The 13712-nt window shown below is 45.5% G+C and overlaps 1 protein-coding gene across 1 annotated transcript in view; it reads right to left on the reverse strand.

The window, feature by feature from the left end:
• The window catches only part of LOC122565115 (UDP-glucuronosyltransferase 2A1), a 112695-nt gene extending 98983 nt beyond the window's left edge, over window positions 1-13712 (reverse strand). Inside the window, exon 1 of the mRNA XM_043720775.2 lies at window positions 12988-13712. Coding sequence (XP_043576710.2) covers window positions 12988-13693 — 706 coding nt within the window. The 5' untranslated portion in view covers window positions 13694-13712. The remainder of the gene's footprint in view (window positions 1-12987) is intronic.

Genomic DNA, 13712 nt, shown 5'->3' on the forward strand with positions numbered 1-13712 from the left:
GTTGTTGGAGTGCAAGGGACATAACACTAAAGACTAGATTAACTCTGTGGCAAGTGAGGGAACTAACAAGAGGGAAAAAAATCTATTTTACTTGATTCTCACCAATCGACATGTCACAGATACATCCATCCATGCGAGTATTGGTAGGGATAACAACTGCACAGTCCTTGTGGAGATGAAGTCCCATCTTCCTGCTGAGGTTATATTTACCATTGAATGATATGTTATTACCACTGTGCTAACTGGGAGAGACTTTGAACAGATCTAGTAACTCAAAACTGGACACTCATGAACTGGACACCCATGAGCTGGACACCCGTGGGCCAATAGCTGCAACAGAATTGTATTCAATTCACAAACTGAACCTAGTGAGACCACACCTGAAATATTGTGTACATTTTAGCCTCTTTTTCTGAGAAGGATATTCTTAATGTAGAGGGAACGCAACAAAGGTTTACTGGACAGATTCCTAGGATATGGGGTGTGACATATAAGGAGAGGTTGAATCAGTTAGGATTGTATTTACTGGTGTTCAGAAGAACGAGGGAGATATAAATTTCTAACATGACGAGACAGGGTAAATGCAGGAAGAATGTTCCCGATGGCAGGAGAGGCCAGTACCTAGGCTCACAATCTAAGTGTGCGGAGTATTCCATTTATGACTGAAATGAGGAGGAACGTTTTCATCCATTTCTTCAGTGTTGTTGGATTAAAATCCCTCGCCAACAGCATGTGGATCTATTAACAGCACACGACTACAGTGGTTCAAGATGATTTACTGGGATGTTGCCTGAACTGGAGTGTTTTAGTTATGAAGAGAGATTGGATAAACTGGGGTTGACTTCCTCGGAGCAGAGGTGAACATGATTACGATGGAGAAAATTATGAGTGACACAAGCAGGATAGCCAGGAAAGAACCTTTTCCCTTGTTGGAAGGATCAATGACTGAAGATATTGATTAAAGGTAAGCAACAGAAGGTTTTGAGGCAATATGAGGAAAATATTCACTCAGAGGGCAGTGGGAATCTGGAACACTGTCTGTAAGGGTGGTAGACACAGAAACCCTCATAACCCATTAAGAAGTATTCAGATGTACACCTGCAATGCCAAGACATTTTAGGTTTTATAAAATTCATTCATGGAATTAGGGCGTTGCTGTCTAGACTAGCATTTATTGCCCATCCCTAACTGGTCCCCAGAGGGCAGTTAAGAGTCAACCACATTGCTGTGGATCTGGAGTCACATGTAGACCAGACCAGGTAAGGATGGCAGTTTCTGTCCCGAAAGGTCATTAGTAAACAGATGAGATTTTCTGACAATCGACATTGATTCATCGTCATCATTACAATCTTATTTCTGGATTTTTATTGAAATCAAATTCCACCATCTGCCATGCCAGGATTCGATCCCTGGTCCCCAGAACATTACCTGGGTTTTGCGATTAACAGTCCAGCAATAATAACACTAGGCCATTGGCTCCCCTAGATATGGGTCAAGAGCTGAAAAATGGGATTAGAATAGTTAGGTACTGTAGTTGCTTTTGACCAGTACAGACACTATGGGCTGAAGGGTCTTTTTCTGTGCTCAGACGTCTATGACTCTAATTAGGCAATGCATCACTATCTTCTCAAGGAGAACTAGGGATGGGCAATGTATACTGGCCCAGCCAGTTATACTCATGATCCATGAGTGAATTTAAAAAAGGTAGTATAGGTGCTTCTTTACACCACTGACTACTGCCACTAAAGGCGGCAGCTCACCACTCCCTTCTCCAAGACCACAGGATTGGTCATAAATGCTAACAAGGCCAGCAGCATCCACATCCCTCTCACGAATAAAACAAAAGTACTTTGCACCTGATTTTGTGCTTCATATTGCAGGCTCCAACTCAGTTTTCTGAGGTAACACAGAGGACGCCATATAGTACCAGACGCTGGACTCTATTCTGTTGGTTGAAAAGTCTGGTGCTAGAAAAGTACATCTGGTCAGGCAACATCCGAGGAGCAGGATATGCTTTTCCAGCACCACACATTTTGACTCGGATCTCCAGCATCTGCAGTACTCACTTCCTCCTCCTATTCTGTTGGTTGTCTAGTTACCAGAGTTATTGGCTGATTCTGCCTGCCTTGCTGGAATTGTTGAATTGCTGCAATTGTACTTGAAGGCTCTCCTTAAACTAGCTTTGCAGATTTGCCAAAAATCAATTTTTTTGTGATGTTATTGCATGCTTTTTCCAAGTGCTTTTTAATCAATGCACCTTTCCTGAGCCAGGTTTTGTTTTTGCTTTTAGATGCAATTTTAAAACATTATTATAAGTCACAGCAAAAAGTTGAAAATTTCTTTGTTTGAAAGATCTTAGCTACATGCTGTGCCTAATATAATTAGGTGATAGTGAAAAAAAATTAGAAAATACAGCATAAAAACTAATCAGTTAGCATAAGTATTCCATGTTGACATTTATAATCCATTCAAATCTCCTCACCAATCTTTATCCAACTCATAACATTATATATTTATTTCTCTTACTTCATTAGATTTTCCTTAAAGGGAATTTTTATTTGTTGCCTCAACTAGACCTCACTATTGTGTTAACATTCTCACCACATCCTTGGTAACACATTTCTTCTGAATTCCCAATTTGGTTTCTTGGTGACAATTTTACATCACTGGTCTCTAGTTGTACATTTGAGGTAAAAACAATGACTGCAGATGCTGGAAACCAGATTCTGGATTAGTGGTGCTGGAAGAGCACAGCAGTTCAGGCAGCATCTGAGGAGCTTCAACTGCTGTGCTCTTCCAGCACCACTAATCCAGAATCTAGTTGCACATGTTACCACCATTAGGAACTTGTTGATTGTGATGATACTGTGGCTTTAAGAGGTGTATTTTGTCCTGGTTTTTTTTTGAAGAGAGGTTTTGAGGCAGGGGTATCGTACAGAGCCGAGAGTAAACAATTTGTGAGGCCTTTAGTTTTTCTTCAATACAGAGCAACAGTAGCACCCTAAATGGGAGTGGTCAGGTTTCCACAGAACCAGGATTTTTAATTTTAGTTTTCAGCAGATGCTGTTGGGGTCTTGAGGATCTGGAAGCTAACTTTTCCCCCTCTCTCTGTTACCAAAAGCTGGGAGTTCTTTCCCTGATACAGGAGCTGCATGTGAACCAATCTGTTTTCTGAATTTGCATTTTGCTCAGGGTGTACTTATGGGATGTTGCTATATTGGAACAGTTAATAATTAATAGTTATTGTATCTATTAATCTGTTAAGTTTTCCAAAAGAGTTAAATAATTCTAATTCTTTTTGCTGCATTTTAACAACAGTGGATGGCTAAAGTGTGTTTTACTTTAAATCTGGTAGTTTGACCAATCAAATTGCATCTGCAACGTTACACCTTATATTTACCTTTAAAATAAGAAAAATTCAGGTTTGCGAGTACCATTGTGAAATAACTGCACAGAGGCTGGTATGCCCTCACCAAGTTACCCTTTATTTACTTGTGCACAGTACATTGCCTGTGGCCAGCCAGCTCAGTCAGTCCCTGAACTGAGGAGATTCTCCTGGTTAATTTTTTTTTTAAACTGAGGAGTTTCTAAATCTACCATTTATGTTTTTTTTCGTGACTGAAGAGATTCTAGTCTCCTGGTTATAATATTTTATTAAACAAATTACAAAACAGTTTACCAAAAACAGTTAATATTTACAGCTGTATACAACAGCAATTTTACAAGGGAGAGGAGCAGCAAAGCCAGGCCCCAAACCCTACCGTTCAACCAGTTTACAGAGAGATGAGGACAAAACACAAATCCCAGTTCCACATATAAAAGACAGCAACAATGACATTTGTACATGCGACAATACTGTTACATACAAAAGTGCAGACAATACAGACCCAAAAAGCTCCCGTCCCTCCCACCTTCCGACCACTCTAAGGCAGCCCGCCCCTACCCACCTTCTGGCTCTCGGTCCGCCCTCCTCTAGGACAGCCCGCCCCGGTAGCTGCCCGTGATGACAGCCACCTTCCGGCTTCACTAACCACCCTGAGCACCTTTCCACCACCTCTAGGACAGCCCGTCCCAATTACTCCTTCTCGGGACGACAGTGCTCAGAACGGCCTACCCACCATCTGGCTGTCGGGGCAACTAGCATCAGGGTGGCCTACCCACCCTCCGGCTTTCGGGACAGCCTACCAACCTTCAGGTTCACAGGATGGCCCAACCACCCTCCGGCTCTCGGGGTGACAGCTTTCAGGACGACCCATGAGCCTCCCAGCTCACAGTAAGGCCTGCCAGACCCAGGGACATACAAGACAGTGATCGACCCAACAAACACCACAATACACAGTTAATGACAAAAAGAAGAGTCCTTTCTGGTGCAGAGTCCAGATATAGAGTCTTCTAAAATGTAGAGTCCATTCGCAGGAATGGAGTCTACTCCAGTTTGAGATGCATTGTCCAAAATGGAGTCCACTCCAAGCTGCAAAGTCCACTCCCAAAGGCAGCCAATGCAAACCCCACATCACAGGTGTTCAGTCTCCATGGAGTCCTGGCACATCCTTGGAGAGCCAGGGCCATTCACAAGAACACAGTACATTTTAAAAGGTGCAGTTAACTCACAGGGGTTTGGTCCACTCCTGAAGGCAAGATCTTCTCCAGAACTCCAGGATACAGCAAGTGCTCACCTCCCAGCACACACATAGGTGTTCAATCTTCAGAGGGCCCAGTCCCAGGGTTAGGCCTCCCCACAGGTACAGCTCCTCTGGTAAAATGCATGTCTTCCACAAGGGCTCAGTCCAAACACCAAAAACAGTGAGGATACATACAAAAAGTAAAGAAAACTACAGTCCAAGGGCTAAGCCCTGCCACAAAAAAAAAACAACATTTTTTTTATTTTTGAGAAAGGAGTAACGCAAAGGCTGTAACCAGCCAGTGAAACAACAATCCCCTAATGAGAACTGAATTACACCTGAAACATTATGTGCATCAGGAGTTTAACAGTCCTCACTAAAAGGATTGCCAGTTAACAAACTGGCTAAATAATTCAGCCGGTTCAGAGATCAGGTTTCCCCCTCCAAAAAAAAAGTAACAGAAACCAACAGTAACATACTGACTAACACCAGCCAGCACAGTCAGTCCCTGAACTGAAGAGATTCTCCTGGTTAATTCTTTTTTACTGCTGATGAGTTTCTAAATCTACCATTTATATATTTTTTGTGACTGAAGAGATTCTAGTCTCCTGGTTATAACTTTTTTTATTAAACAAATTACAAAACAGTTTACCAAAAACAGTTAATATTTACAGCTGTATACAACAGCAATTTTACAAGGGAGAGGAGCAGCAAAGCCAGACCCCAAACCCTACAGTTCAACCAATTTACAGGGAGATGAGGACAAACCTCAAATCCCAGTTTCACATTTAAAAGACAGTGACAATGACATTTGTACATAAAAGGACAATCCAGTTACATGAACGGTGCATACAATACAGACATAGCAAGCTCCCGTCCCTCCCATCTTCCGGCCACTAAAGCAGCCCACCCCACGCACCTTCCGGCTCTCGGTCCACCCCATGCCCCTTCCAGTTCTCGGTCTGCCCTGGCATACCTTTCTACCACCTCTAGGACAGCCCGCCCCGGTACCCGCCCAGGGTGACAGCACGGAGGACAGCCTACACACCTTGCGGCTTCACTAACAAGCCTCAGCACCTTTCGACCACCTCTGGGACAGCCCGCCCCAATACCTGCCTGGGGTGACATTGCTGAGGACGGCTACCTGCCTTCTGGCTCTCGGTCTGCCCCTATGTACCATTGGGCTCTCACCCACCCCGATGCACCATCCGGCCAGTGGGCTATCCTGGCACACCTTCCGGCCACCTCTAGGACAGCCCATCCCCCTTCCCTGGGATGACAGTGTGCAGGGTAGCCCACAAGCCTTCCGGATCTCAGCCCGCCCCTACGCACCTTCTGGCTCTTGGCTGCTCTGACACCTTTCGACCACCTCTAGGACAACCTGTCCCGGTTACCCCTTCTCAGGACGACGGTGCTCAGAACAGCCTACCCACCATCTGTCTCTCAGGGCGACTGGCATCAGGGTGGCCTACCCACCCTCCGGTTTTCTGGACAGCCTACCAACCTTCAGGTTCACAGGATGGCCCACCCACCCTCCGGCTCTCGGGGTGACAGCTTTCAGGATGGCCCATGAGCCTCCCAGCTCACAGCAAGACCTGCCAGACTCAGGGACATGCAAGACAGTGCGGGTGATAGACCCAGGAAACACCATAATGCAGTTAGTTACAAAAATAAAAGTCCTTTCTGGTACACAGTCCAAATATACAATCCATTTCCAGGAAGAGTCCACTCCAGTACACAATGTGCATTGTCAGAAATAGAGTCCACTCCAAACTGCAGAATCCGTTGCTAAAAACAGAGTCCGCAACCAAGGGCGGAGCCCACTCCTGAAGGCAGCAAATGCACAGCACACAGGTGTTCAGTCTCCATGAGTCCTGGCCCAGGCTTGGAAAACCAGGCCCTCTCACAGGAACATAGTACAGGTGCAGTTAACTCACAGGGGTTTGGTCCACTCCCGAAGGAAAGGTGTTCTCCCAAACTCCAGGATACAGCAACTGCTCACCTCCCAGCACACACACACGCACAGGTGTTCAATCTTCAGAGGCCCAGTCCCAGGGCTAGGCCTCCTCACAGGAACAGCTCCTCTGGTAAAATGTATGTCTTCCACAGGGCTCAGTCAAAACACCAATCAAAAAAGTGAAGACACATACAAAAAAAAACAAAGAAAACTACAGTCCAAGGGCTAAGCCCTACCACAAAATTAACATTGTCCTTTTCTCAAAAAGAGTAACACAAAGGCTGTAACCAGCCAGTGAAACAACAATCCCCTAATGAGAACTGAGTTTCACCTGAAACACATTACATGCGTCAGGAGTTTAACAATCAGTCCTCACTAAGAGGATTGCAAGTTCCATGGGTGCTGGGGATAAAATAAGCACTACCGCACTTAGGTGGTAGTGTGAGGGTTTAAAAAAAAATAAAAAAAAAGAGGATTGCAAGTTAACAAACTGGCTAAATATTTCAGCCAGTTCAGGAATCAGGTTTCCCCCTCCAAAACAAAAGGGAAGCAGAAACTAACAGTAACATACTGACTGTAATGCCAGCCAGCCCAGAGTCAGTCCCTGAACTGAGGAGATTCTCCTGGTTATTTTTTTTTTTACTGAGGAGTTTCTAAATCTACCATTTATATTTTTTTTGTGACTGAAGAGATTCTAGTCTCCTGGTTATATTTTTTTTCTTCTCTTTCTTTTCCCTTTTCTTAACCCCCCCCCCCCCCCCCCCGAGTCTCCTGGTTTTTTTTTTTTTTTTTTTATTTTATTTTATTAAACAAATTACAAAACAGTTTACAAAAACATTGACAGCTGTACACAAAAGACAGCAGTTTTACAAGGGAGAGGAGCAGCAAAGCTAGGCCCCGAACCCTACCGTTCAACCATTTTACAGGGAGAGGAGGACAAACCTCAAATCCCAGTTCCACATGTGACAAGACAGTGACAATGACATTTATACATTAGACAATACCGTTACATACAAAAGTGCAGACAATACAGACCCAGCAAGCCCCCGCCCCTCCCACCTTCCGACCGCTCTAAGGCAGCCCGCCCCTACCCACCTTCCGGTTCTCGGTCCACCCCATGCCCCTTCCAGTTCTCGGTCCGCCCTGACACACCTTTCGACCACCTCTAGGACAGCCCGCCCCGGTACCCGCCCAGGGTGACAGCAGTCAGGACGGCCTACCCACCTTCCAGCTTCACTAACCACCCTCAGCACCTTTCGACCACCTCTGGGGCAGCCCGCCCCAGTACCTGCCCGGGGTGACAGCGCCGAGGACGGCTACCCGCCTTCTGGCTCTCGGTCTGCCCCTAGGTACCATTGGGCTCTCACCCACCCCGTTGCACCTCCGACCAGTGGGCTATCCTGGCACACCTTTCGGCGACCTCTAGGACAGCCCGTCCCCTTCCCTGGGACGACAGCGTGTAGGGTAGCCCACAAGCCTTCCGGATCTCAGCCCACCCCTACCTGCCTTCTGGCTCTCGGCTGCTCTGACACCTTTCGACCACCTCTAGGACAGCCCGTCCCGATTACCCCTTATCGGGACGACAGTGCTCAGAACAGCCTACCCACCATCGAGCTCTCGGGGTGACTGGCATCAGGGTGACCTACCCACCCTCCGGCTTTTAGGACAACCTACCAACCTTCAGATTCACAGCATGGCCTACCCACCCTCCGGCTCTCAGGGTGACAGCTTTCAGGACAACCCATGAGCCTCCCAGCTCACAGCAAGGCCTGCCAGACCCAGGGACACGCAAGACAGTGCGGGTGATAGACCCAAGAAACACCACAACACAGTTAGTTACCCAAAAAAAAAAACTCCCTTCTGGTACACAGTCCAAATTTATACAGTCTTCAAGATATGGAATCCATTTCCAGGAAGAGTCCACTCCAGTATACAATGTGCAATGTCAGAATTAGAGGCCGCTCCAAACTGCAGAATCCGTTGTTAAAAAACAGTCCACAATCAAGGGCAGAGTCCACTCCTGGAGGCAGCAAATGCACACCCCACAGTTCAGTCTCAACAGAGTCCTGGTCCAGCCTTGGAGAGCCAGGCCCACTCACAAGAACACAGTACATAGTACGGGTGCAGTTAACTCACAGGGGTTTGGTCCACTCCTGAAGGAAAGGTCTTCTCCCAAACTCCAGGATACAGCAACTGCTCACCTCCCAGCACGCATACAGGTGTTCAATCTTCAGAGGCCCAGTCCAGGGCTAGGCCTCCCCACAGGAACAGCTCCTCTGGTAAAATGTATGTCTTCCACAGGGCTCAGTCAAAACACCAATCAAAAAAGTGAAGACACATACAAAAAAAAACAAAGAAAACTACAGTCCAAGGGCTAAGCCCTACCACAAAATTAACATTGTCCTTTTCTCAAAAAGAGTAACACAAAGGCTGTAACCAGCCAGTGAAACAACAATCCCCTAATGAGAACTGAGTTTCACCTGAAACACATTACATGCGTCAGGAGTTTAACAATCAGTCCTCACTAAGAGGATTGCAAGTTCCATGGGTGCTGGGGATAAAATAAGCACTACCGCACTTAGGTGGTAGTGTGAGGGTTTAAAAAAAAATAAAAAAGAGGATTGCAAGTTAACAAACTGGCTAAATATTTCAGCCAGTTCAGGAATCAGGTTTCCCCCTCCAAAACAAAAGGGAAGCAGAAACTAACAGTAACATACTGACTGTAATGCCAGCCAGCCCAGAGTCAGTCCCTGAACTGAGGAGATTCTCCTGGTTATTTTTTTTTTTTTACTGAGGAGTTTCTAAATCTACCATTTATATTTTTTTTGTGACTGAAGAGATTCTAGTCTCCTGGTTATATTTTTTTTCTTCTCTTTCTTTTCCCTTTTCTTAACCCCCCCCCCCCCCCCCCCCCCCGAGTCTCCTGGTTATTTTGGTCAGCCAGGGCTTTCCTGATTGGCCCAGGTCAATGACCTCAGTCAGTGAGGTCAACCTGATTCCACTCACTTCATCCCATCCCCACTAAGTCTGGGGATGTAGGCCTGGTCTTTGGCTTGCAGCTGTTCCTCCAATGTTTTCGCCCCAAATCCAGTTCCTCTGGTATGGACTCTTGACATGTGCAGTGCTTACTGGATCACAGCCTGCCTCTTGCATCCGGAGCAGGTCGGGAGAGCTTCCTCTTTTCTAGCGGTAATGGTATCGAGGCTGTATCCAACTGAGACTCTGAGGTTTGCTCAACACTGGACAGAGGGGGAAGAACCTACAGGGTCTGACAGGCCTTCTGGCTGTTCTGAGGGGCCAGATGTGTTTTGCTCCTACCTGTTTTGCAAGGTAACAGCTTTCAGGTGATCCACAAGTTTGAACAGTACTGCCTCACCCACACAACTTTGTAATTGACGAGACCTGACCTTGCATCAACCTTGGCAAAAGTGAGGACTGCAGGTGCTGGAAATCAGAGTCTAGGTTAGAGTGATGCTGGAAAAGTACAGCAGGTCAGGCAGCATCTGAGGAGCAGGAAAATTGACATTTTGGGCAAAAAGCCCTTCATCAGGATTGAAGGCAGGGAGCCTCCGGGGTGAAGAGTACAATAGGTGGATAGAGGTGGGGATAGGTCAGAGAGGAGGGTGGAGTGGATAGGTGGGAAGGAAGATTGGCAGGTCATGAGGATGGTGCTGAGCTAGAAGGTTAGAATTGGGGTAAGGTGAGGGGGAGGGGAAGTGAGGAAACAGGTGAAGTCCGCATTGATGCCCTGGGGTTGAAGTGTTCCGAGGTGGAAGATGAGGCGTTCTTCCTTGAGGCGTCGGGTGGTGAGGGAGCGATGGTGGAGGAGGCCCAGGACCTGCATGTCCTCAGTAGAGTGGGAGGGGGAGTTGAAATGTTGGGCCATGGGGTGGTGCAGTTGATTGGTGCAAGTGTCCTGGGAGGGAGAACCCAGCTTGAAATGCACCGTGCACAAGTAAATGAAGACTCATACAGTCACAGAATTTTGTATGTAAAAACTACAAACAACTATTGCTGCCAAAAAAAAACTACAAAGAAAATCAACTATAAAACCTTGAATGGGAGACTCTCTCCCCTGCCTATAGGGGGCACTCATCCTACCCGTCCCCTCCTTCACAGCTCCTTCAGGCCTGGACTGTACCCCAGCCTTAGGCAAAAAAAAGTAAATAAACAAGATGATCCTTAAGTTAGTAAAAGAAGACAGACAGTCAGGATAAGCACTCTGCCCATTCCTGGCTCCATGTCACCCCTACGTGTGACTAAAAGGGAAAACAAACAAAAAAAAAGGGAAAACAATAGAGGGCACCCACAAAATGTCCCATGATAAAATCTAGTTATAAAAATATAATAGGAACAACTTATTCCAAGATTTTTTTTTTTAATTATCAGGGAAAGAAAAAAGGGAAAAAGCAGGGAAAGAAGGAAGAGCGGACGAACATTAATCATATTCTTCAGACCAATCGTTCTATTTTAAAGTGTCTACAAAGTTCTTGGCTTTATCCACCGAGTCAAACGTATAAACTGAGTTCTCACGGCTGAAACGGAGCACTGTGGGGTGCCTCATGGAATACTGGATACCCAGATTCCTCAGCCTCTTTTTACCTTCATCGAAGGACTTCCTCTTTTGAATTACAGCAGCTGAGAAATCCTGGAAAAATGTGATTTTTGACCCCTTGCACAGCAGTGCCTGTGGATCTTTCCCCAATAATCTGGAAGCTTCTATCACTCTTTGCTTGTCCTTGTATGTGAGGAAGTGCACTAGGACCGGGTGGGGGTGCTGTACCGGCCCAGTCCTGTGCACTGTGACCATATAGGCCCTTTTAATCTGCAGCCGGCTGGACTCAATTTGAAGGCCCAGGAACTGCAGCAGTCAGTGTTCAAAGAAGCTGACTGATTGCCCACCATCTTCACCTTCCAGGAGCCCGTCAATCTAAAGATTCGTCCTCCAACCACAATTTTGAGGACATCGACCTTGTGATCGACCTCGCAAGGCCCACACTTCCTGCTCCAGTGTCTAGATCCGACCGGATGAGGACTCGATTGCCACTTCCGAGGCCATGGTTCGACCCTCCGTCTCCTCCATCCACTCCGAGGCCCTGAAGTTCCCGTTCATGCTTCTGCAGAATGGATGCGATGGGTTGGACCTAGGCACAGGTCTCCGCCATTGCAGCTTCAACCTTTGTGGTAAATCTTGCCATCACCGCCGCTAATTCCTGAGAGTCCGTCAGGTCCCCCAGGGGTTCAGGAGAGGCCACTGCTGCGGCCTTTGGTGTGTCCAGTGCTGCCAGGGAGTGTCGTCCCTGCCGCTATTTGTTCGCTCCTTTCCCTTTTGGCATCCTTCCCACTCCAAATTGTCAATGAATATGTGTTCTGTAAGGTTTTAACAATTCCTCCATATAAGTTGGGCAGGTATAAAACACCAATATACCTTGGCTGTTAGGCAGAGCCATCCACAGCAGTTCTATTGAATCGCCACCATCTTACCAAGTCTCATCCCAGGAACATCGCTTCATTCATGACCAAGAATGCATAGATAATTTGCTCAATTAATTCTGTTCAGCCAATACCTCCTCTTATCTTTGGATCCTTTTATAGGCCCACCTAATTCAATTACTTGGCTTTAATTGGTTTCTCATTGTTCAGTCATACCTTTCCACTTGTTCCAGATCCAGAATGGATCCTTTGCATTCCTGCAAAAATAGCAAACTGGCCCTTGATGAGCTGACAACAAATTCATCAACAAGCTTAATCAGTCACTGATTCAATTCATGCTGGTTTCTACATTTCATCCTTCACCAGCCTAAACAAAATTGTGAAAAGTCTGAACAGTAATGCAAACTGATACGGTGGCATGAAATTGCATCCCCTCCTCCCTCCTTTCTCAAACCTGGTGCTGAGGGAAGAAATGTTGGCTCAAGAATAATTACTCTTCCTTTTCTTCACAAACCTTTGTTTTAGCCATTAACTTCCAAAAATTTGCATAAAACTTCGAACATTTCATCGAACAGTGGAGAGAAAAAGGAAAGGACTTAAAAGTTTAGTTAAGAATAAACAAAAATGCCTTTCTGTTTCAAAACCATTTCTTGCACTAAAAAGAGAACACTGCAGCAACTTGATTCTCTCCAAGGCAAAGCCGAATCATATCACGTTATGGGTTGTAATTGGGAAAATCAGGATCTGATTCCTGGATTTTGTTTTGTTGTGTTAAAACCAATGCAGACAAAAGCCATACACTTCAAATACATACACTTCAAATTACATTTACAAAAGCTTCTTGCTTGCAAATCCATTTGCTAATTCATACTCATGTTAAGTCAGAGAATGTCCTATTTTTCTTATATTCATGATATTGTAAATTAAAATTCTATTCATGCACTCCCATAACATTTATAAAACTGAAATCCTTACCTAAAATCTCACTGTAATATGAATCCCATTGTCCCCAAAATGTGGAAAAGATCAAATCCTGAATGCTGTAGGAGAGGAGGTTGTTAATTCGCTGTGTAAAGGTCATTGAACTAGGAAGCTCTGACAAAGTAGCAGGTACATATGAAGGAGGACTTGGTAATTGACCGCACTTTCTCTCCATTGCAGAAGCTGGGGAGAATCTTAGGGTGTAGACAAAAGGAATCCCAAGTTGTAAAGCCAACAGTTCTCCTCCGACAACTACTGGATCAGCAAGGATGATGTCAAACTTTGATTGTCTCAGTTTGTCCAATAATCCTGCATTCCCTAACATAGCATTGAGGATTTCCTTGTTAGAGGTGATCATATTGGACATAATGACTTTAATTCTTTCATAGAACTCCCATGCAGATAGATAGGGTTTCTCATACATCCACAACTTCAGCATAACATCGATCATTGTCTCTATGTCTTCTGGTCCACTTGGAACCTCCACCATTTCTGTCTTCATGTGCGCTGGTTGATTATTTACTCCAAAGATTGAAGCTGTGGTTAGCAAGGCAGTCACATTATGACCTTTTCCGATTAATTCTTCAATAATATTTTTTGCGTTCAGCCAGTGGCTGGTTTCCATGGGCCAGACAAGCACGTTACCACAAAGACAGGATCCAGTCCAAGTCACCAGGAGGATGAGCAAAATTTGAAACATGGTTAGTAGTGTTACTGTT

The sequence above is a fragment of the Chiloscyllium plagiosum genome, unplaced genomic scaffold (genome assembly GCF_037043375.1).
Source record: "Chiloscyllium plagiosum isolate Xiang-an unplaced genomic scaffold, Cpla_swu_hap1 HiC_scaffold_2, whole genome shotgun sequence".
Classification (NCBI taxonomy): domain Eukaryota; kingdom Metazoa; phylum Chordata; class Chondrichthyes; order Orectolobiformes; family Hemiscylliidae; genus Chiloscyllium; species Chiloscyllium plagiosum.